This window comes from Aricia agestis, chromosome 4 (genome assembly GCF_905147365.1).
Source record: "Aricia agestis chromosome 4, ilAriAges1.1, whole genome shotgun sequence".
NCBI classification, from domain to species: Eukaryota; Metazoa; Arthropoda; class Insecta; order Lepidoptera; family Lycaenidae; genus Aricia; species Aricia agestis.
This window is the reverse complement of record NC_056409.1, coordinates 276290-297727: the sequence shown is the minus strand read 5'-3', so window position 1 is coordinate 297727 and position 21438 is coordinate 276290. Positions and strand designations below refer to the sequence as shown.

Below are 21438 nucleotides of genomic sequence, written 5' to 3'. Positions count from 1 at the left end.
TAATCTCTGGAACAGCTGGAGCTATTTTGACGGGACTTTTTTTGGTAGATAGCTGATGTAGTAACTTAGGCTACTTTTCAACCGACTTCCAAAAAGAAGGAGGATATATTTTACTTTGACGTGGGCGAAGTCGCGGGCAACAGCTAGTTATAAATATAAGAAAACTATATAATTAATATAATATAATTTAATACGTTTTTATTTGACCACCAGTCATTCATTTTTCGAAAGCATACACAGACATACTACGTACGTATAGCACGTCTGTTCGCTTACAGAGCATCGACAAGAATGAATGCGCACAAACGTGTGGACGAGTGGCAAACGCTTGCGGCAAATTCCCTTTGATTTGTGTCGAAAAACCGACACTGGGTCGGATCGGCTACAAGTCTTTGCAAACCTAAACAAACCAAGCCAAACACCCTATCCGACACGTTTGTATTTGTGACCATTTGTGACGATTTGTCGAGGTTTGGCAAACGTGCGGACGGGCCTTGAATCTGTCATCTTAATTCTCACATCATCTGTGGGCTGTAATTTGGCTGATTGTAAATTGTAATAAAAAAATCATAAATTATAAAATGAATGCTGTTCTGTTGAAGTGCTGTTGAAACTTGGAATTTGGAAATGAGTGCAAAGTTATTTTGTATTCCCCAAATAGTAGCATATCTGACGATAATTTTTTTGCAGTTTAATGTTTGCGATTGCAAAAAATGTTGTAGATAACTTTCGCAGAGTATGACGTGCACCATCAATTTTCACCGAGTGAAAGTTTTAAAACAAATTGTCTTCTAAATACAATGGAACTGTTTTAACTAGTTTACAGTAGTGTTCGTTAAATGTATATATAAATATATCGGAAATGGAAAACGCAGGGTTTCCGTCTTCCGGCGACTGTGGGGAGGAAATCGAGAGGGCTCTCATGGATCTAGGCCCCCTACTCGGTGTTTCCATAAAAGAGGAAATTAATGAAGAACTAGGGGATGGATCGTCTAATTCTGGTGTAAACGTAAGTGCTGATAATTCACTTCCTTCTACTATACAAACTATCGGTTTACAACACAGAAATGGATATAGTTAGAATTGCCATGTGTATGTACTTCGCGTGCCATCGCGTTCTCAAACTTTGTACAATGTCAAAACTTCGAAAGTCTGTTCTTTAGTCTGCGCTCCACCGTTACCGGAATCGGACATCAATCGGAATTCTAAAAATGTCTAATTGTGCCGTATTGGGCTGTGGAAATTAGACTAGAAACATTGGTCTAAATAGTGGATAATATGTTTCTTTTCATCGGTAAATAATTTTATTATTATATCATGTGTTGGTACGGAACCCTAGAAAAGACTAAGTATCAGTCAGTCAAGTCAAATATATATTTTAAGAATAAACTAAATCACAAGTGGCTTCACTCTACATCCTCTATCGATTGTATCACGGAGAGTGCTCTAAGAAATTGTTCGGAATCATGATACCTCCTGCGACTTTTCGCCATCGCTCCACACGAAAAATATACCATCCTCATCACTTTGATGAGTGGCTTCACTCTACATCCTCTATCGATGTATCACGGAGAGTGCTCTAAGAAATTATTCGGAATCATGATACCTCCTGCAACTTTTCCCCATTGCTCCACGCGAAAAATATACCATCCTCATCACCGTCTTCCACCGTGCATTTTTTGCGTAACTTTCTGCTGTGCACAAAGAATTCTATTTAAACTGAGGTAGAAGTGGTGTACTCTAAGAAATGTCATTTGAAAAGCAATCCTAAAACAATACACTCAAAACATTACTCACACACAGAAACTAAAAGTATATCTACGTAGTCAAGTGCGAGATGCCAATATTATTTGTAACAAGAGTGACAAGGATGCAGGCCTATGACATTCGGTCATACCGAACGCAAGCATAACTCCCCGAAAGATCAAATGCCCGCAAGTACTGACTGCAAAAAAGTCTTTTACAAATTAAGACATTTTTTGTTATTAAGTTTATTGTTTTTTATAATAATATAAATTAAACTTAAGCTACAACTTACAATTAACTGGTATTTAATAGTACATGCAAAGGGCGTGCGCGGGTGAGGTCAGTGTGAAGCGGGAGGGTGGTCGAATGCATTGTATAGGTATATAATATTAGGTTACCGTTAGAATGCAGAATATGTTAATGTTCAAATTAACTAGGTAATCTGCAGATTTCCTGATACCATCCAGTAAAGTGTGAAATTTAAATCAATAAAGCAAATTTTTGTACTTTACCTAATTAGTTTGCATAGTAACGCATGGTACATCGTTGAATTGCGGAAGACAGTGAACTAAACACTTTTGTTACGCTCCTTCGCTGGGATTCCACCCCTCTGTTCCTATGTTCGACGATTTGGTCTGTTATATTTTATCAGTGGAGTAACATTAACAACAACAACATTAAAGTTAATATTGAATATAAAGGAACTTCGCTATTATCAGGATAGGTCTTCATCGTAAAGTGCTGGTTCAAGACAGTGGAGTGGGAAGATGGGCGAGGAGAGAATAGAACTAAACAATACCACCTTATAATCTCTCTATTATAATTCTTATTGAGTTTCTACTATTAATAGAGATTATGAAACAACAACAATTATTCGTAATAATTTCCAATTGAAACTATGGCGTCTGCCAAACAGAGTCACACTCTTTCATCAAACAATTTTACAATGAAACTGCACAGGAACACTTTACACTTTCACTAAATACTTTAGAACACACTTTAATTACTTTACTCAGCACAAATAGCACTTAAACGAAACTAGGAACAGTTCCGGGACGTGTTGGCTAGTTGGAAGCCCAAACGAGACTGATCTCCCTTTCTGGCGACCGTACAGGAGGGTACGTTTCCCTCTCCATCTCTCCCACTCTGATTTGCCGGGTGCCGGCCAGTGTCAAATAAGTGGCGGGAAAACTATGTGCCTGTAACAATTTTTAGCATCGATTTTCTATTTGGTAAAGTCCAAAGTCTAGTCAAAGTCAAAGTAAAAGTCAATGCAGTCAAGGACTCAAATCGGTCGATTCAGTAAAATGATAGACGCTTTACTAAAACTTTCGATGGAGTTTAGGAGGGAAGACAAAAGGCACGTTTCTGGAAGTTGTATCACTAGATATATTATATTATCATGCACAAGTGTAGGCCACACTTGTGCATGATAATATATATCTAATGGTTAATATTCTACCAATAAAACCCAGAAACAATCTTAGGAAATTAATATAAAACACATTAACGTCACTCTTTCACAATCTAAATTCTAAGCTACTCTTCGCAATGCGCGCAAAGCTTGCGACAAATGTCCTTTGATCTTTCCGACACCGTGCGGCAAGCTCGCAAACGCGTCGGCCAACGTCTAAACTCTAAATACCTACGGCCAACGCGCGAACGCCCGTTCTAAGCAGCCTCTACACGTTGGCCGTATTTGCCGAACAGAAGAGGACGGCGCTATACTAAAAAAAGAGATCGAATTATTTGCGTCTTTCTTTCTGGTATAGCGCTATCCCCTTCTGTTCGGCAAACACGGCCAACGTGTAGAGGCTGCTTTACACATTGGGCCAGCGCGGCCGCGATTTCTCAAGCGATACTAGGTATTACAATAATGAAGATGAAGTTTAAAATCACATGACACTAAAAGTGCTCGCCTCGCCGCTGCCATTCCAGTGTAGCGCGGCCCTGGCTGGTTAAACGTTTCGCAGCGCTGTTGAAGCGCGCGTTCGAAGCTGTAACAAACGTATGGACGAACGGCGCTGCTCAAGCGCGCGACTTTAAGCCCGGCCGCACATTGTCCGAAATTTCTGATCAGAAACAGTTGAACGTCTGCGCTGTCTCTTACATTTTGTACTGAGCCTAGTGAGCTCGAACTCGCCGGAAGGATATTTCGGATAGTGTGCGGGGTGGCGGTCCGGCGAAATTCAACTGTTTCTGATCAGAATTCGGACAATGTGCGGCCGGGCTAAAACACTACTACTACCCCCATACATGTTCGAACGCGCGGCGCTCCAACGGCGCTGCCGAAACGCTTAACGATAAAACCAGCCTAAGAGGTTTCGTTTGTTCAGGGTCGTGGTGCAGGCGACGGAGGGGCGGGCGACGGAGGGGCGGGAGCGGGGGCGGGCGGTGGCGACGCGGCGAAGGCGGAGGGCGAGGGCGCGGACTCGCTGGCGTCGCCTACCGCGCAGGCCGCCGTCTCCGCCGCCCGCTGCGTCTTCTGCCACGCGTTGCTGGCGCACACCGAGGGCACGCCCAAGCTCATGGAGTGTCTACACTCCGCCTGTGACCAGTGTGTCAAGGCCAAAATAGAAGAGAAACTCAGCACTAGTCGAGATTTCCTCGGTATTTTTTCACATCTACATATTTGGAATGTAATAGATACATATTTGTTATAGTTGGGGAGGGGAAGAGGGGATTTCGGGAGCAGCTCGAGCGTGTCAGATTAAGCTTGTGTTGGCTCCCAACATGTGTCTAGTTACGTGGTGGGTTAATTTTTTTTTTTAATATTGAAATGTCATCGAATCTGTCAGATCAGGATGAAAATGGAAATGAAAATGCAGATGCTTATGCCAAACAAGCAACGGGTGGACTTAACCATTACCAACTATATTGCCAGGACCTGATTCCCAGTGCTAAAAAACACCTATACATTGAGTGGAATAGAGATTGGGTCAGATCTGGCAATATTAACGGCAAACATTACTTTGACATACAAAGTAGTGTTCCAGTGAGGCCTTGGTTTTTTAAGTTCATTCGAAGTAGTAAGGCAGTATGTTCTACCGTTTGTCGAATTAGGATTGGACATTGCTGCTCACCAGTATTCCTAGCTAAGATTAGGGTTAAGGACAGCTCTCTGTGTGAATGTGGCCTTGACGAGGGTACCTTAGATCATATTTTTTTCTGCTGCTCTAGAAATTATCCCTTCTTCCTAACGACATCCCCCGCCCTATAAATTTCAAATCAAATTAGGTTAGGTTATTCAACAGATAATAGATAGATAGATAGATAACTCTTTATTGCTCACAAATTGGTACTATAACTAGTTCGACTAACTCAACATGTTTACAATATCTACTAAATTAGATTCCGTTTAGGTATGCCTTGTTGTTTCACCAGACCTACAATAATAGAGCAAAGTCAACTCAGCCACTCTGACATTGGCAACTCACTGAGGCCGCCATAAATAAAGAAGAAGAAGAAGTAGTATACCCCAAAGAAGCTTCCATATAAAGCACTGACGATTCAAAGGTTACTTAGCCTGTAGGGACATTTTAAAATATAAAAAATAAAGCTTCATTCCTAACTAAGCTTCGCAGATATTTTATTTTGCACTAAACTAAGTGATTTAGTCCTTGTTGTCTAAAATATATTTATAACTGACATAAATAAGCAATTTTCTAAATATATTTTCTTTTTCAAAACTTTAAAATGGCTGCAGTTTCTGAACCCACCACTAAAATAAAAAACGCTCTTATTTTTTTTGTTATCAGCTTTACCTACCGTAATGTAAAAAACCTACAAGGTTAGGTCTCCATGACGCTCGAGACTCCTCTACTATTAACACCATGTTAAATAGTGCATGGCCTGATTCTCAACAATGAGACCCTGTTATAAAACTGCATAATATCAAAACTGTCACTCACACGCATTTAATAATTACGCATTAGGACGCAACTGTGATAAAATATAATACGTGATATGTGAGCGTGTGCGGTGTGTCAGGCGCGGGGCGCGTGACGGTGACGTGCGCGGAGTGCCGGCTGCAGTGCCAGCCAGCCAACATGATCGACCAGCGCTTCGTGCTGGAGAAGATGGCGCTGGAGCAGGCCGGCGGCGCGGCCGGCGGTGCCGAGCAGCAGTGCAGCAGCTGCGGCGACACCGAGCCCGCCACCAGCTACTGCGTCGACTGCGCCGAGTTCATCTGCGACAGCTGCGTCAGCGCTCATCAGAGGTACACGGAAATTCCTTTACATGCAATCTTAGTACTTTAAAAGACAAAACCGAACTTACTGTAATATAATTAATATTTACTCAATGCCCGCGCTCCACTTGACGTTAAAAACGATCAAAACTTTTTTTTTTTAACGTCAAGTAGAACGCGGGGAATGTAACTTGATTTTGATCGAATTTGTAATGTTACCGGTAATATTTGACTATGGTAGTACGTCGCCTGCGATTATAAACGTTTACAGGCTGAAGATCACGAAGGAGCACACGATCAAGTCGCGAGCGGAGGCGCTGAGCGAGCTGCAGGCGGCGGCGGGCGCGGCGCGCGCCTCGCACGACATGTTCTGCCGCGACCACCCGCAGGAGCGCCTCGCGCTGTTCTGCGAGACCTGCGACCGCCTTACCTGTCGCGACTGCCAGCTGCAGCACCACCGCGACCACAAGTACCAGTTCAGCACCGAAATGGCGGCGCAGGTAACTCCCCCGCTCCCCGTCGTCTCGCCCCGCCCCCGACCGACACTACAGTATAGTGCGGGCGTGTTCGCAGGCGCGGTCCTCCATCGCGGCGTTGCTGGCGGAGGTGAGCTACAAGCGCGTGCTGTTGGGCTCGGCCATGAAGGTCATCCGGGACCGCCAGGCGCTCATCGCCGACAAGAAGAAGGCGCTGGTGCACGAGATCACGCAGACGGTGGTGAAGTAAGTGTCGACCGGCCGCGGCCCGAGGGGGGGGGGGGGGGGGGGGTTCGCCCAGCGCGGGAGAGCGCGCGCCTGACTCGCGATGTGTGTGTATGTGTGCAGGCTGACGAACGCGATCAACACGCGCGGCAAGCAGCTGGTTCTGCGGCTGAACGAGGTGTGCGATGGCAAGCAGCGCACGCTCGCCGAAAAGAAGGAGGCGCTGGAGCAGCTGGCCGCCATCACCGACCACTGCGTCCGCTTTGTGGGCGCCGCGCTCGACCAGGGCAGCGACACCGCCGTGCTGTACAGCAAGCGGGCCGTCTGCGCGCATCTGCAGCGCATCAAGTCCCGCCGCGCCGACATCCCCAACCCCGAGATCCCCGTGCGCATCTCCCTCGCGCTCGACAAGCTGCCGGACCTGCTGCGTGGTACGTGCCCCGCCCCTCGCCGCCCGCCCCCGCTCGCTCCCCCCCACCCACCTCACGTTGTATCTGTCGCAGTGCTGTCCAGCATCGGTGCCATCGTGGTGGACGGCAAGGTGGACGGCGGCGCGGCCGGCAGCCCCGGCCCGCCGCCCGCCGCACCGCACGCCGCGCCGCACGCTCCGCCCACCGCGCACGCCGCGCCGCACGCCCAGCCCTACACCGCGCCGCACTCCGCCGTTGCCGCGCTGCAGCACGTCGCTATGCATCAGGTAATGTATTATCCTTTATTGTGAATACTCTTTACCTCTTTAGACTTATTCGTTGTAAATTAGATTGTTTTTTTTTTACCAATATTGTAAACCATTCGCAACTTGAATAAGTTGAGTCCCGAATAGTAATGAGCTGTAAATTCTCCTTTTGAAAAAAAAAATTTTTTGAATATGAAATATGAATTTTACGAAAACGGACTTATTTTGTGATGACATATTGTAATTGACGTTTCCTTTTATAACAACATTGAATTAAGCGCACTGCGCACAACTTATGATTACTTATTTATTAAACAGGGTGTAACAAAATTAATATTAATACTTCAGGTGTGACATTAACCTTTCTGCCCAATTTTGATATATTGATCCTTGTTAAAAATAAAAATACACGTATTTTTTAAAAGCTTTTATTTATCTTGCTCTGTATGTATGTACGTACTAACTTGAGACAGAGGGTCCCCAAGGTAGGGACTGAATGAAGCCCCAGCTGCCCCCCCCCCCCCCTGGGTCATGTTGACGTCCCTACTAAGTATATTATCTATAAAAATTAAAAATTAAGAAAACGATTTTTTGCCATTTGTTTGCAATACAATATTTTTACAACTAAAATTATTATTTTTTTATTCTTTATAAACATCTAGCTTATAAAAAATTTGATTTGCCCCCCTGGCCCAGAACCTGAGTATTTTGCCCCCCCCCCCTGGCCCAGAACCTGGGTGATGCCAACATTAATCCATTCTATACGTTCTAAAGTTCTAAAGATTATTTTAAAATATATTTGATCGAAAAAAAACGATTCATGCAGGATTTTACGGTCGGATCCAATACTATGGGTATCAAATAAAAGGGCTCATTGAGAGTAAATTGAAAAATAATATAAAGTCGTGTCGTGTCTTACGTGACATGTCATGTATTGTCGTGACGTGACGTGATGTGACGTTACTTGTCGTGTCGTGACTTTACGTGACGTGACATGAAATGACGTGACTGACAGCCGGGTTTCATAAAATGCTCGGTCGAATCCGGTCACTTTTTTAAAATGAAATTTAACTTTTTATTCATGCAGAAATCTAGCCAGAGATAACTTAAAAACAAAAAATAAATTATAAAGAAAAAACTTTTTGAAAAAAAGCTTTCATTTAAATAGTCTAAAAAGAAGCAAATAATATTCTCCTTAAAAATTTTAACTATTAAGTTATAATCCTCAATATATTATACAATTTGCTTGATAATAAAAGCTTGTCGCGAGTCTTAACAATCTATCAGTACTTGATAAATTTATTTAAATAAAAATATAATATTAATTTACTCAGTTATATAGTTATTATATATAAATTGGTACTAGTTTATTTACAAATCGCGCGACAAGCTTTTATTATCATGCAAATTGTATAATATATTGAGGATTATAACTTAATAGTTAAAATTTTTAAGGAGAATCTTATTTTCTTCTTTTTAGTCTATTTAAATAAAAGTTTTTTTTTAAAAAGCTTTTTGTTTATAATTTATTCTTTTATAATCACTCAGTACTAAAATGTTGAGAAAAAGCTTCCGAAAGTTATCCTAAAATACACTACAATTAATGGACACGACGCGTCGCCCGCGCGTGATGTGACCCCGCGCGCGCGCCTCGCATCACCCCCACTCATTCCGCCGCGCTGTTAGTTACCGTCCTGCAGAGGAAAAAAATTGCACCCAATTTTTGTTGGTTAAATTAACTCTCCTAATGATACCTAAGCCCTGGGAAGGCAGGAAGGTTTAATTGCACCCTGTATAGAGTTCGCTGTGCGCTTTTTTACTTTTGTATGAGAAAATTCATGACGCTCGAGTGCTTGCCTATACAAATCACAAAAAAATGTTTGCCCTTTTAGCCGTATTATCACTTGCTTTTGTTACATCTTGTATAATATGTGAGAAAGTGGTGAACGCAGTAAATATTATGTAGTTGAACTCTAGACGAGTTCAGTAGGCTGATGATCGCAGTGTCATCGCAGTCAGTTGCGACTTGCGCCGTCGACGTAACGTGTGTTGTTACTTGTTCTGTTGCACGCCGCAGACGCTCGCACGATACCAGGTGGGTGACGCCCAATTATTCAAATTCAAATTGTTTATTTCAGACAACGCATAATTATAGTCCATATTTTAAGTTATAGGGTTAGAGTTCCGTTTTAGAGTTCTGTAGTCGAAGAGGACTTGTTATTATTATTATTATAGCCTTTTAATCAATTCACCACCCAGTAGAGATAGCCATTAAGAGTTGTTTAACTAGCAATAGTTAAATGTTGTGAAGTTGCCCCTTCTCTATCCATGGCTTTGTTAATCCAGTCTTTTCCAGCTATTTGAACTAAACTTGCGTGCAAAAAAATCGACCCACCTCTCTCCTTATGATTCAAACGGTAATAACTCAAGAAATATAATTAGTATTAAATAAATGTTGGAATCGTTTTAAAGGTACAGTACAATAAGGATTTAATTATTGCTATAGTTATTGTAATTGTAAATTGTTTACTAATTCTACAGCCTTAAAACAAAAACCGGTCAGTTTGGCATAACATTTCAGTAGGCGATTAATGACATCTTTCTTGTAAAAAACACTAACAAAGTGATTTCAATAGCTCATAGTGCCACCCATTACCCTAATTTAGGTTTCCATCCGGGTTTTCCTTGACCTTATCAAAGTTATGATGAACTCCTGAGCGATACCATGCCGATCTTCTTGTACAGCCACCTGGAGGTCCTGAATCTGCGGCAAGAGTCCGGGCCCTGACCCTCCTTTTGAGTTCTTCCCATAGGTGCTCAATAGGATGAAGGTTAGGACTCCTTGCTGGCCAGTCCAAACCCGAAATTTCGACGTCGGAGAGATATTGACGAACTTTCGCAGCAACGTGCGGTTGAGCATTGTTCTACATCAATATGAAACCTTCATCAACAAAACCAGTACATGGCACCGCATGTTGTCCTAGTACGCCCTGAATGTATCGATAGGTACTCAAAGTGCCAAGGCGTGGCCCGGTTACGAACTCAAGATTGGTTTATGCATCAAAAGAAATCTCGCCCCATACAGTCCCCGAACACCTACCAAATGGAAGCCTTTCGTCAATGCACGCCTGCGCAAAACATTCTCCTTAACGGTATGCTTTTCTGCGACCATCGTTACCATAAAGACTGATTTAGCTTTCATCAGAAAAGAGCACGACCCGCCATTGCTCCAATGAAAAATCAACATGAGAACGTGCGAAACTAAGCAGCGCTTGACTGTGTGCTGGGGCTAATTTTGGACCGTTAGCGAGTTTTTGTGAAGTCAAACAGCTGCCTGCAAGTCTTCGTCGTACAGTCTACTCAATTACTGTAACTCATCCGACTTCTCTTGGCCGTCGTTGCACTTAAATGAGATGTCGATTCCGCAAGGACGTTGACACCTTAAAACGGTCATCACGTTCAAATGTAGCCCAATGTCTTCCTGAACATGGTCGCATGGTAAAGTTTAGAGTCTCTAGAATTCTTCGGTATACTCTTGTAACCGAAGTTCGACTTAAATTAAGACTTCTAGCCACACCTCGTTGTCTAAATTTAGCTCTTAGCAAAGCCCTTGCTTGAGAGGCTTTATTTGGAGTAATATCCTTTTCGCCACAAAGAAATTACGTTTAAAATGAAGCTAAATGAACAATAAATCAATAAAAATCGAGACAAAACAAAAACAATAAGATTTGACCGATTTTTCATACAGAACAAAACCGTTCAATTAACGATTAAAAAACTGAGTGATGGGGGTGCTTAGTGATTTGTGTCGTTTATAGTCAAGCATGTTGGAAATGAAAATGTAGAGTAAACGTACACATTCCCTATCATATTAACTCGCATTATTAATAAAAAGAAATAATAAATAACTATAACTTTTTGAGATATAGCGACTTGAATAGAAATGCGCGGGGTGGGTCGATTTTTTCATGCGACCAATTTTGTTTTGGCCTGCCTACTTTTGTTTTGCCCGTGGGCTCTTTCCATTTGGTTGTCACCAGTGTCCATCTCTTATCATTGAAGCGAACGAATGTGTCCAGCCCATTGCCATTTCAAGGTAAGTGCATGTTTTAATGCATCTGTGATTTTAGTTTTTTCTTTTATTACTTCACTCCTTATTTTATCTATCTTTCTTATTCTTAGCTGCTTCTCTCCATTGCTTTTTGGGTGTTTTTTTTTTTTTTTTTGGGATTTAATGTTTTTTGTGAATGACCATATTTGGCAGCCATATATGAGGCAGGGCATGATGCAGCTATCCATAATAATTTTTTTTGTGGGTAAGTTATAGCTACTTTTTAATATTTCTTTTAAAGACCAGACTTATTGTTGAACCCTAACTTTATTAGTTATTAACAAAAATTAAAACCGACTTCCAAGGTAAAAACAATAATAACATCCTTTAAATAATATGAACTAAAAAGTATTAAATAATTTTTCCTATCTTATGAGATAGGAAAAATTATTTAATACTTTTTAGGTAATTATTTAATACTTTTTAGGTAAAAAAAAGGCACTATTGTGCCTTTTTCCGAATTCGGCTAAAACTCAACTATTTCTGTACTCAATCTTCATCATTTTGAAGTCGGTACCAGATATACTTAGCTGAATCTTCAGTCTGCCAGAATATTTGAAACTTTTTTTAATGGCACCGACTTCAAAATTATGAAGATTGAGTACAGAAATAGTTTTTAGCCGAATTCGGAAAAAGGCACTATTAGATAGGAAAAATTATTTAATACTTTTTAGTTCATATTATTTAAAGGATGTTATTATTGTTTTTACCTTGGAAGTCGGTATTAATTTTTTGTTAAAAATAATAATTTCACTCTTTTTAGTTACCTAGTAAACTATCGCGTACTATACGTAGAAAAATACACCTGTATATTATTCTACGTATCTTATTACAAGCTCACCGGTGAGCGAGACACAATAGAATAACCATAGGTTTTCAAGAATCCACGATCGAAGGATTAATAGGAGTATAATCATTGATCAGTAAAACAGTTTCGGAGGAGTAAGGTAACTAACATTGTGACACGAGAAAGATAAGATGTACTTATTTATTATATTAAATATTAATATTATAAGGCACTTATTTAAAGGGGCAGTTGTAAATTGCGGTAAAATATAATAATATCGGCCAAGTGTGAGTCGACCTCGCCCATGGAGGGTTCTGTACCATTACACAACGAAAGTAAGACGGTCGCCGGCTGCTGCCGCAGCACGCTCGCTTCGCTCGCTCGGCTCCCTCTGTGTTGTGGTCTAAGTCCTAACCTAACCTACTCTTGGACTTTCTGGATTGTGTTTGTTTTTGTTTTGGCGGGGGGCTGAGCCCCCCGACCCCCTTTCGGGGAGCTGCGCCCCCCCCCCCTATATACGACAAATGATGGCTAATTTTCGAAGCAATTTTAATAAATACAGCATTAATCCTTATCCAATTAAATAACTTGAATACATTGTTGATTTAATGTCGATCTATATGGCCCTTTACAGCATATGATTTAAATGAATATTTTCGTAGATATTACAGATTAAAAAATTGCGGGAAGTCTTTTGCGGCGGTACCGACCAATGCGGGCCACTGGTAGTAATAATTAATACAAGTCAAAACTGCTGAATCGATTTTAATCATTTTTTCAGTAGCTATAATATATTTTATACCCGATGCGAAGCCGGGGCGGGTCGCTAGTAATTATTGTAAACTGTGCGCAGTCGTACGCGGCGGCGGCATCGGCAGCGTCGGCGGCGGGCGGGTACCTGGCGCGGGGCGGGGCGCGCGCGATCACGCCGCTGCGCCACCCCCACGTCACCTCCACCACGCACCCCCACCACCTGCACGGTCAGTACCGCCGACCGCGCCGTCTCGACGTTCGCAGCTGTTAACATAGCATTATGTAAAGGTGCCTCTCCGATGCTCGCGGCACCGATAAAAATTCTAATTAAATGCCACTTTATGAGCTAGGCATTTTGGTCGCTATACCAATGTCGGTAAAAAAATAACCTGAACAGGAACAATCTTTTTACATTAAATAAAAATTTTAATAATGGGCATTTTATTTGAATATTTGTCTGTCGCGTCTCAAAGGCTCATCATTAGCCTTACTGTCTGCGAGGAGCATAATAAATCCATACTAATATTATAAATGCGAAAGTATCTCTGTCTGTCTGTCTGTCTGTCTGTCTGTCTGTCTGTCTGTCTGTCTGTCTGTCTGTCTGTCTGTCTGTCTGTCTGTCTGTCTGTCTGTCTGTCTGTCTGTCTTGCTTTCACGCCAAAACTACTGAACCGATTGCAATGAAATTTTGTACACAGTTATTCTAGAGTCTGAGAAAGGACATAGGCTACATTTTGATGTGGGAAAATATCTTATTTCCATGAAAATATCGATGAAAATGAATTCGCATTGCGCGTGGCCAGCGCTCATCCCGGGGGTCCTGGGTTCAAGTCCCGCAGGCGGAACAAAAAGTTTTCAATTTTCCTGGGTCTTGGATGTGTATGAAAATAAAATTTCAAAAATCTTAAACATATTTTATGTATAATATTATAAAAAATCGAGAAATATATCGATGCAATTTCTAATACGGACATTTTAGTTCTAATACGATTCAACAGATGGCGCTTTATTTTTTACTTTATTGTAACATAGAACTAATCATACTTATTAGTATGTTTTTGTTTATAGTTTTTAATACGTTAGAATATTATGTTTAATAATTTAATCACTTGGTATAATAATAATCAATCTATCTTATCTTATAGAACTCCTACTGCATTTCTAATCAATACTATCCATATATCCATATATCCATATATAATATTATAAATGCGAAAGTATCTCTGTCTGTCTGTCTGTCTGTCTTGCTTTCACGCCAAAACTACTGAACCGATTGCAATGAAATTTTGTACACAGTTATTCTAGAGTCTGAGAAAGGACATAGGCTACATTTTGATGTGGGAAAATATCTTATTTCCATGAAAATATCGATGAAAATGAATTCGCATTGCGCGTGGCCAGCGCTCATCCCGGGGTCCTGGGTTCGAGTCCCGCAGGCGGAACAAAAAGTTTTCAATGTTCCTGGGTCTTGGATGTATATTAAAATAAAATTTCAAAAATCTTAAACATATTTTATGTATAATATTATAAAAAATCCAGAAATATATCGATGCAATTTCTAATACGAACATTTTAGTTCTAATACGATTCAACAGATGGCGTTTTAATTTTTACTTTATTGTAACATAGAACTAATCATACTTATTAGTTAGTATGTTTTTGTTTATAGTTTTTAATACGTTAGAATATTATCTATACTAATATTATAAATGCGAAAGTATCTCTGTCTGTCTGTCTCGCTTTCACGCCAAAACTACTGAACCGATTGTAATGAAATGTTGTACACAGATAGTCTAAAGCCTGAGAAAGGACATAGGCTACTTTTAACTGGAAAAGGGGGTTGTAAGGGGGTGAAAATGCGTAAATTTGGTCAAATTAAGTTAGTTCCAAAAACTTAAAATAGATGGCACCAAGAGTTCCCTAGATCGCGCTATTGCTTGCTCATGCGTATTTCTATAAGAGGTGGTACCATGTCAAACTAGGCTTTTCGATTCTTTCGATTGTTATACATGTTATTAAATAACTCACGTACCAACATAGAAATCAGAAACAACTGTCTACCAATAATAAATACTAAGGCCCGATTCGACCAAACTTGAAGTTACACGAGTATAACTATCATGAGAATAATTTTACTCCTTTAATTTACTCTAGGGTATAATCGTTTGCATTTTACCAAGTTACTCAAAGAGTATGAAATAAAATGTCAATTATAGTTCACAATGACACCGACCGTGACAGGTGAACCCTGTTATTCTCAGTTCTCAGCAACTATTCTCAGTTTATTATTTATTCCACCAAAATAGCCCGTTTAATTATTTACTCCCGTTACCTCATTCTTGGATTAGAAGTTGGAAAAACGCAAACTTAGATTAGGAGACAGTTATACTCGAGTAAAATTTTACTCCAGTTTGGTCGAATCCGCCCTAAATAGTTTAATGGCCTATGGGTATTGGCTATTGGGCAAAGCTAAAGTTGTGTAATGCATTATGCAGCTAAGTTGTATAAAGCTAAATAAGCTTTAAAAGGTATAAAAAAGTTTAATTAAAAAAAATCATATTATGTGCACACTACACGGCTGTTTTGGGTATTTTGATTGAAGGGGTACCAGGGTTTTAAAAAGCTTTTGACACCAATTTTATTGACACCGCGCGCTATAAACTGAAGTCCACGCGGACGAAGTCGCGGGCAACAGCTAGTAATATATATTATTATATGTATTATTATGTTGTATCATAAATCAAAAACTACCCCTCCTACTAATAAAAAAAAAGTTACTAAATGAATCAACTACACACTATTTTGTCTGTCTCTCGAGCAACTTTTCCAACGTACTATAGGAGGACAAAATATTGTGAAGCGTATCAATTATATTATAAAGATTTTTACTGGGAAAGGGGAAATATACATAAAATGTTTGCGACAATCCGCTCCGCGGAAGTCGGCCCGGAGTCGGTCACTAGTACGGCTGACCGAGTGGTGGTGTGCACTGTGCAGGCATGAACGAGCTGAACCTGCGCGGGTTGCTGAACGCGGGCGGGAGGGCGGCGCGGCCCCCCCACCCAGCGCACCCCGCACACGCCGCACACGCCTACCAGCACAGTGAGTGACCTCGCCCCTCCGCCACCCGCCGCGACGCCGACGCCGACGCCAGGATCGACGGCTACCTGCCGCGGTCGAGGCGTTCGCGGCGGGGTCCGGAGCATCTTTTATCCGAACGAAAAAAGTGTGTAGATATCGAGTCCTGAATCAACAATATTATTATATAGATAAAATGATAAATACATACAAAGTAATGGCATTTCCTCGATAGAGATGAGGTGTCTCATTTTCCTACTCGTGTGTGCAGTGATGGGCGCGTACGCGAGCGGCTCGTACGGCGGCGGGGGCGTGTTCCCGGCGGGCGGCGGGGGCGGGGCGGTGAGCGGCGCGGGGGGCGGCGGCAGCGGGCGGCGCAGCGGCGGCCCGCGCACGCCCTCGCCCCACCACGCGCCGCCGCAGCCCGCCAAGTGGCACATCCCGCAGCACGCGCTCGCCAACGGTCAGCAAAACGGCAGCTGCTAAGCTTTAATATATATCTCTCTCTAAAAATAATGTCGTTATTGAGATATACTTTGCACCGACGCTTAGGCAACATCTATTGCTATTTTTTTTTTCAAATCTTTCTTACATTATTCAATGGCACCTAACAATCACCCATTGTATGTTTACTATTGTTTACGTTTTATTGATATCTTAAGATTAATTAGTTACTGAGCATAATATTTTCCTTTTTCAAAATTGTAAATCACTTGTGAAGACTCGTAATTAGCTCTAAATTGTAAATTCCATCTAAATACTATTCTCACTAAAATGAACCATACGTTTTCTTTTCAAGTAAATTACAAAAAAAAATCGTTTTGTGTCGAAGCAGCAAAATCGTTAATCGTGTTTCGTCGCAGGGGGAGCGGGCGAGGAGGGCGGCGGGGGAGGCGGGGAGGCGGGCGCGGAGTACAAGATCACGCTCGGCCGGCCGCGCGCGCCGCCGCCCGCGCCCGTCGTCACCTCCACCAACCCCAAGACGCCCAGCCCCAGCCTCAACGTACGTCCGTGGAGTACACCTGCTCCTAAATATTAACAAAAATTACACGATGTGAAGTTAATCAAACTTAATAATACTTGCAAGTAAAAAGTACGCCCAGTATATTATAGCTAATACTTTCCGTCCTGTAGTATAATCGTGTAGGATACTAGTTTAAACTGTATTTGTGTACTACGGGACGCAAAGTGTGTAGCGCGGCTTGTGCGTGTGCGGACAGGGCGGCGCGATGGAGCTGGACAAGGTGTGTGCGGAGTCGGTGCAGGACCTCATGGCCACCATCGCCAAGCTGGACTCTAATGGCGTGCAGGTGGTGGCGGAGACGGCCCCGCCTCCCGCCGCCCCCGCGCCGCCGCCCCCTGCCTCACCCGCGCTCGTGCACTCCTCCACGGACGAGCGCCGCCCCGCCGACCCCAACGAGGACTGGTGCGCCGTCTGCATGGACGGCGGCGAGCTCATGTGCTGCGACCGCTGCCCCAAGGTCTTCCACCAGTACTGCCACATTCCCACCATCGAGAAGCTGCCCGAGTGAGTATGGACCGTTCTCGTTCGCGGACCGTAGTATAATATAACACGAATCGATACACGATAACATTAATATTGCGACGTGACGTGTCGTCAACAGCGAGTCGGAGTCGTGGCAGTGCCTGCTGTGCGTGAACTTCGCGGCGCTCCCGCCGGAGCCGGCGGCGGGCGGGGCGGCGGGCGGCGAGCTGGCAGGGCGCGCGCGGCGGCTCGTGGAGCGCGTCACGCTGGAGCTGTACTGCCAGTACGAGCTGTCGCTGCCGTTCCGCGAGCCCGCGCCGCCGCACCCGCGCGTCGCCCGCCCCATGTGCCTGGACGCCGTGCGCGCGCGCCTGCAGCCCGCCGCCGACCACCGCTACACCTCGCCCGCGCAGTTCGTCGCCGACGTGCGCCTCATCTTCCAGAACGCCTACGTCGCCAACCCGGTACGTCGCCCCGCCCCCTCGCCTCCCTCCCCCGGCGTCCCCGCCCGCCGTGCGTCTCACTGACCGGAGCCCCGTCTGTTCGCAGCCCGAGTCGCAGCTGTACAAGGACGCCAAGCGGCTGGAGGAGTTCTTTGACGCTCAGCTGGTCAAGTTGCTGCCGGAGTACGCGCAGTGGGGGGACCCGCCCAGCAAGCGGGCGCGGGTGGACTGACCCGCACCGCCCCTCGCCAGTCTCGCCCGCCTGCTGCCCTTCTGAGCGCTGTGGATCGGCGGCCGGATGTAGTTCGCCGCGAGTCACTATGTTTTTGAGCGAGTTCGCCGTCTCACGACTCACGTGTAACGCACAAGCCCTAGGCCTAAATATAATCATATGACATAAAAAAACTACGAAGTAGTCGACAGTTGAACGTTTGCGCTCGACGCAATCCTGGATATAGTGCCAATCGTACGCGGACCTCAAAACCGTTTATTTTATATTACAAATTTTATATTTTTTAAGGTTCCATTAGTACTACAAGCAATATAGAAGTATATTGTGTAATTCTATTACGTTTGATCGACTGTCGGTCTGTCTTAGCGCGCTTAGCGTGGCCCTGAATCACAAATCTCAAAAGCTATGCTTGGCCGGCAGGAAAGTTTTGTTATTCTGTCCGACATAAGTAACTCTTGTAAGAATTCGAAAAATACTTGTAACCTCAGGAGGTTAGAGATTAGTACGTTCTGCAAATGAATAGCTCCGGAACCCGAACTTTGATTACATCCAAACGTGCTCTTAGTTATTTATTTATACATTGAATACAAACGTAACACAACATATAGATTATAGACAGTATTTTGTATAGATGTTATCCGTTGTCTTGCGATAAATTGAGAAAACTTTTGAAAAAAAAAAAGAAAATACAATTAAAATGTTTCCGTTTCAAAATTAATGATATTATTAGTGTAAAACGTAGATATAAATTTAAGCTACTCGCATACTATTTAAGTAGTTATATAATTGAACAATAAACATTACTAGTGCGTGCGGCGGCGAGAGCGCGCTGCCTTCCCCGGGGGCCTCGCGGGCAACTATTCTGTTAAGTACAGACGTACCTAGCCGTAGAGTGCGTAGACGGGGACCTTAGCTGATTCTTCTGCAAATAACTTGTCGGAGTCTTTGAGTATGTACTTCTTATCTTCGACAAATTATTTTAGTGTTTCCAGAGTGCCCAGAATAAGTTTCTGAAAAATTGCGAGGGTCCTCGCTCTGTGCCCTCTTTTGTGGTGAGTGGAGTGTGGACTCAATCGACCCGACAGTACGAAGTCATGTAAAAAGATACAGCTGAGAATGAAGCGCGCTCGCGCCTCTGCTCGAATAGAAAATATCTAATTTATTTTATTATAATATTACCCTAAAACTAAATATTTTGCTATTTAGGTGTATAATGATCGATGGAGCGTCCTATTTATGTAAGTTGTTAAAAATTTTGTAGAAGCGAGTTATAACTATAGCGGGATGTCGGTGTCGTGACGCAGGATACGTCACGCGGATCGTTAGGGCCAGGCCACACGGCGCGTTGCGTCAACGCAGTGCTGCCGTTGCGTTGGTTTACATACAAATAACCAAGGACTTCACACGGCGCGCTGCGTCATCGCAACGCACACATGACGGACAGCAACCCTCGAGACGAAGCGGGAGGAGGTGTTGACGTTAAGGGCCAACCCATACGTACCACAACCACAGTCCACACCACGTGGTCGGGCGTATATTTTGTATTATAAATGAATAAGTTCACTGTTCACACGTACCACCTTTTACAGTCGTTGTCGACCGCGTGTGTGATACCGACCACATCGCAACCACGGCCGACCACATCGCAAACACAACATTGCGTCGATGCAACGACAGTGCGCGCACGCCGCCCGCGCTCTCGCAAGGATAGCAATAATAAAGTTTCCTCTTCCAATTTCATGAGTTTAGTCGAAACGTATTTCCGCTATAAAAACCGGAGTCGAATTATGTCTGCACACGTAATCACATTGCAACTACTGGTGACAACGCAACTACGTCGACATTTTGTCAGTACCACAACGACACTACAAAAAGCTGCAGCGACGCTATTCATACGTAACCACTGCTTGACGGCATTTTGTCGTTGTGACGTGGTGTGGTTGTGGTACGTGTTGGTTGGCCCGACTGCTTCATAATAACGCCCGTGTGACTGGCCATGCGTCAAACCGCAGCGCTGCGTCGACGCAACGCGCCGTGTGGACTGGCTCTTACTTAGATGATACACGAGGGCGGATGTCGGCGTGTACCCTGTCGTGGGTATGTTTTATACTGCTTATAGATATAATTAAGTTATGTGATGAATATTAATCCTAAATAATAGTTGTATAACAATGAATTGTTACGTTCGGCAGTAGTTGTTGCTACCTCTCCGCCGACACTCCCCGCCAACTGCGGTTGGCGGGGAGTGTCGGCCGCGCGGCGCGTTGTTGTGACATAGTATAAGGAGGGGAAGTAAATTATCTTCATACAAACACACCGCGCGCGGCTTCTATGTGTGCGCCATAGTATCTATGCGTCGCCGCAGTCCGCACGCACACTTAATAAAGTCTCAGCCCGTTTCCGACTGCGCCAGTCGGCTAACACATGACTGGAGAGTCGGGACTGCGACCTTGCCGCTAGTTGCGGTTGCCAACGAAGCGCGGGCAGCCGCGCCCATACCATCCCGCCGCCGCCAGCCAGTTTATTTTATAATTTTTTTAGGGTTGCGTACCTAAAGGGTAAAAACGGGACCCTATTAATGCAATTTCGATCTTTGTCTGTCCGTCTGTCTGTCTCCAGGCTGTCCGTCTGTCTGTCTCAGAAACCGCTATACACAATGATATTCTATGTTACTAATGTAACTAGATTGGAAGTTTACGGTAGCAACGCGTTGCCACTTCGAAGATGCCTGCAGGCATATCTCACATACATAATGACATAACGAATATATGACTTGACTTGTCTTTTGAACAAAAAAGTGGTTACGCATTTCTGAGAATCTTTTGTAAGACATTGCTACTCTAGTATTTTAGAAACTCATTGGGTATACAGTTCGACAAGGCTTTAATTGAATGTGTCAATGTCAGTCAATGTGCGCTACTGGTAAAGGAGAACTGTCAAAAATGACGTTTTTGTATGATAGAAGCGTTAGTTCCTTTTCTCGCCACTTTCATATAAAGGCTAAAGCCTTGTCGAACTCTAGCTAGAGTTCTGAAATTTTCACAGATTGTGTATTTCCGTTGCCTCTATAACAACATATAATAAAATCAAAATAAAATTAATATTTAAGGGGGCTCCCATACAACAAACGTGATTTTTTTAACAGCTAGACACTTTTAATTTTCACAAAACCTTTAATTATATTTGTTATTTAATTATTAATAAAATAATTAAATAAAATAAATATTTCAATATTT

General features: G+C 43.2%; 1 protein-coding gene across 1 annotated transcript; it reads left to right on the top strand.

Annotated features, from left to right (window-relative positions):
- Positions 1-517: 517 nt before the first annotated feature.
- On the top strand, positions 518-19570 carry LOC121726291 (E3 ubiquitin-protein ligase TRIM33). Its single transcript, XM_042113581.1, has 14 exons — positions 518-1009; positions 4083-4356; positions 5737-5965; positions 6207-6435; positions 6509-6657; positions 6760-7067; positions 7140-7333; positions 13064-13190; positions 15961-16065; positions 16313-16504; positions 16905-17044; positions 17262-17569; positions 17667-17991; positions 18077-19570. Exons 1-14 carry the CDS (start codon positions 863-865, stop codon positions 18200-18202), a joined length of 2853 nt encoding a protein of 950 aa, XP_041969515.1. The 5' UTR covers positions 518-862; the 3' UTR covers positions 18203-19570.
- The last annotated feature ends 1868 nt before the right edge of the window (positions 19571-21438 follow it).

Coding starts and splice junctions, on each gene's coding strand:
- LOC121726291 (XM_042113581.1), top strand. CDS start 863: ATGGAAAACGCAGGGTTTCCGTCTTCCGGCGACTGTGGGGAGGAAATC. Junction 6,658..6,759: donor ATCACGCAGACGGTGGTGAA/GTAAGTGTCGAC, acceptor GTATGTGTGCAG/GCTGACGAACGCGATCAACA. Junction 16,505..16,904: donor GCAGCACGCGCTCGCCAACG/GTCAGCAAAACG, acceptor GTTTCGTCGCAG/GGGGAGCGGGCGAGGAGGGC.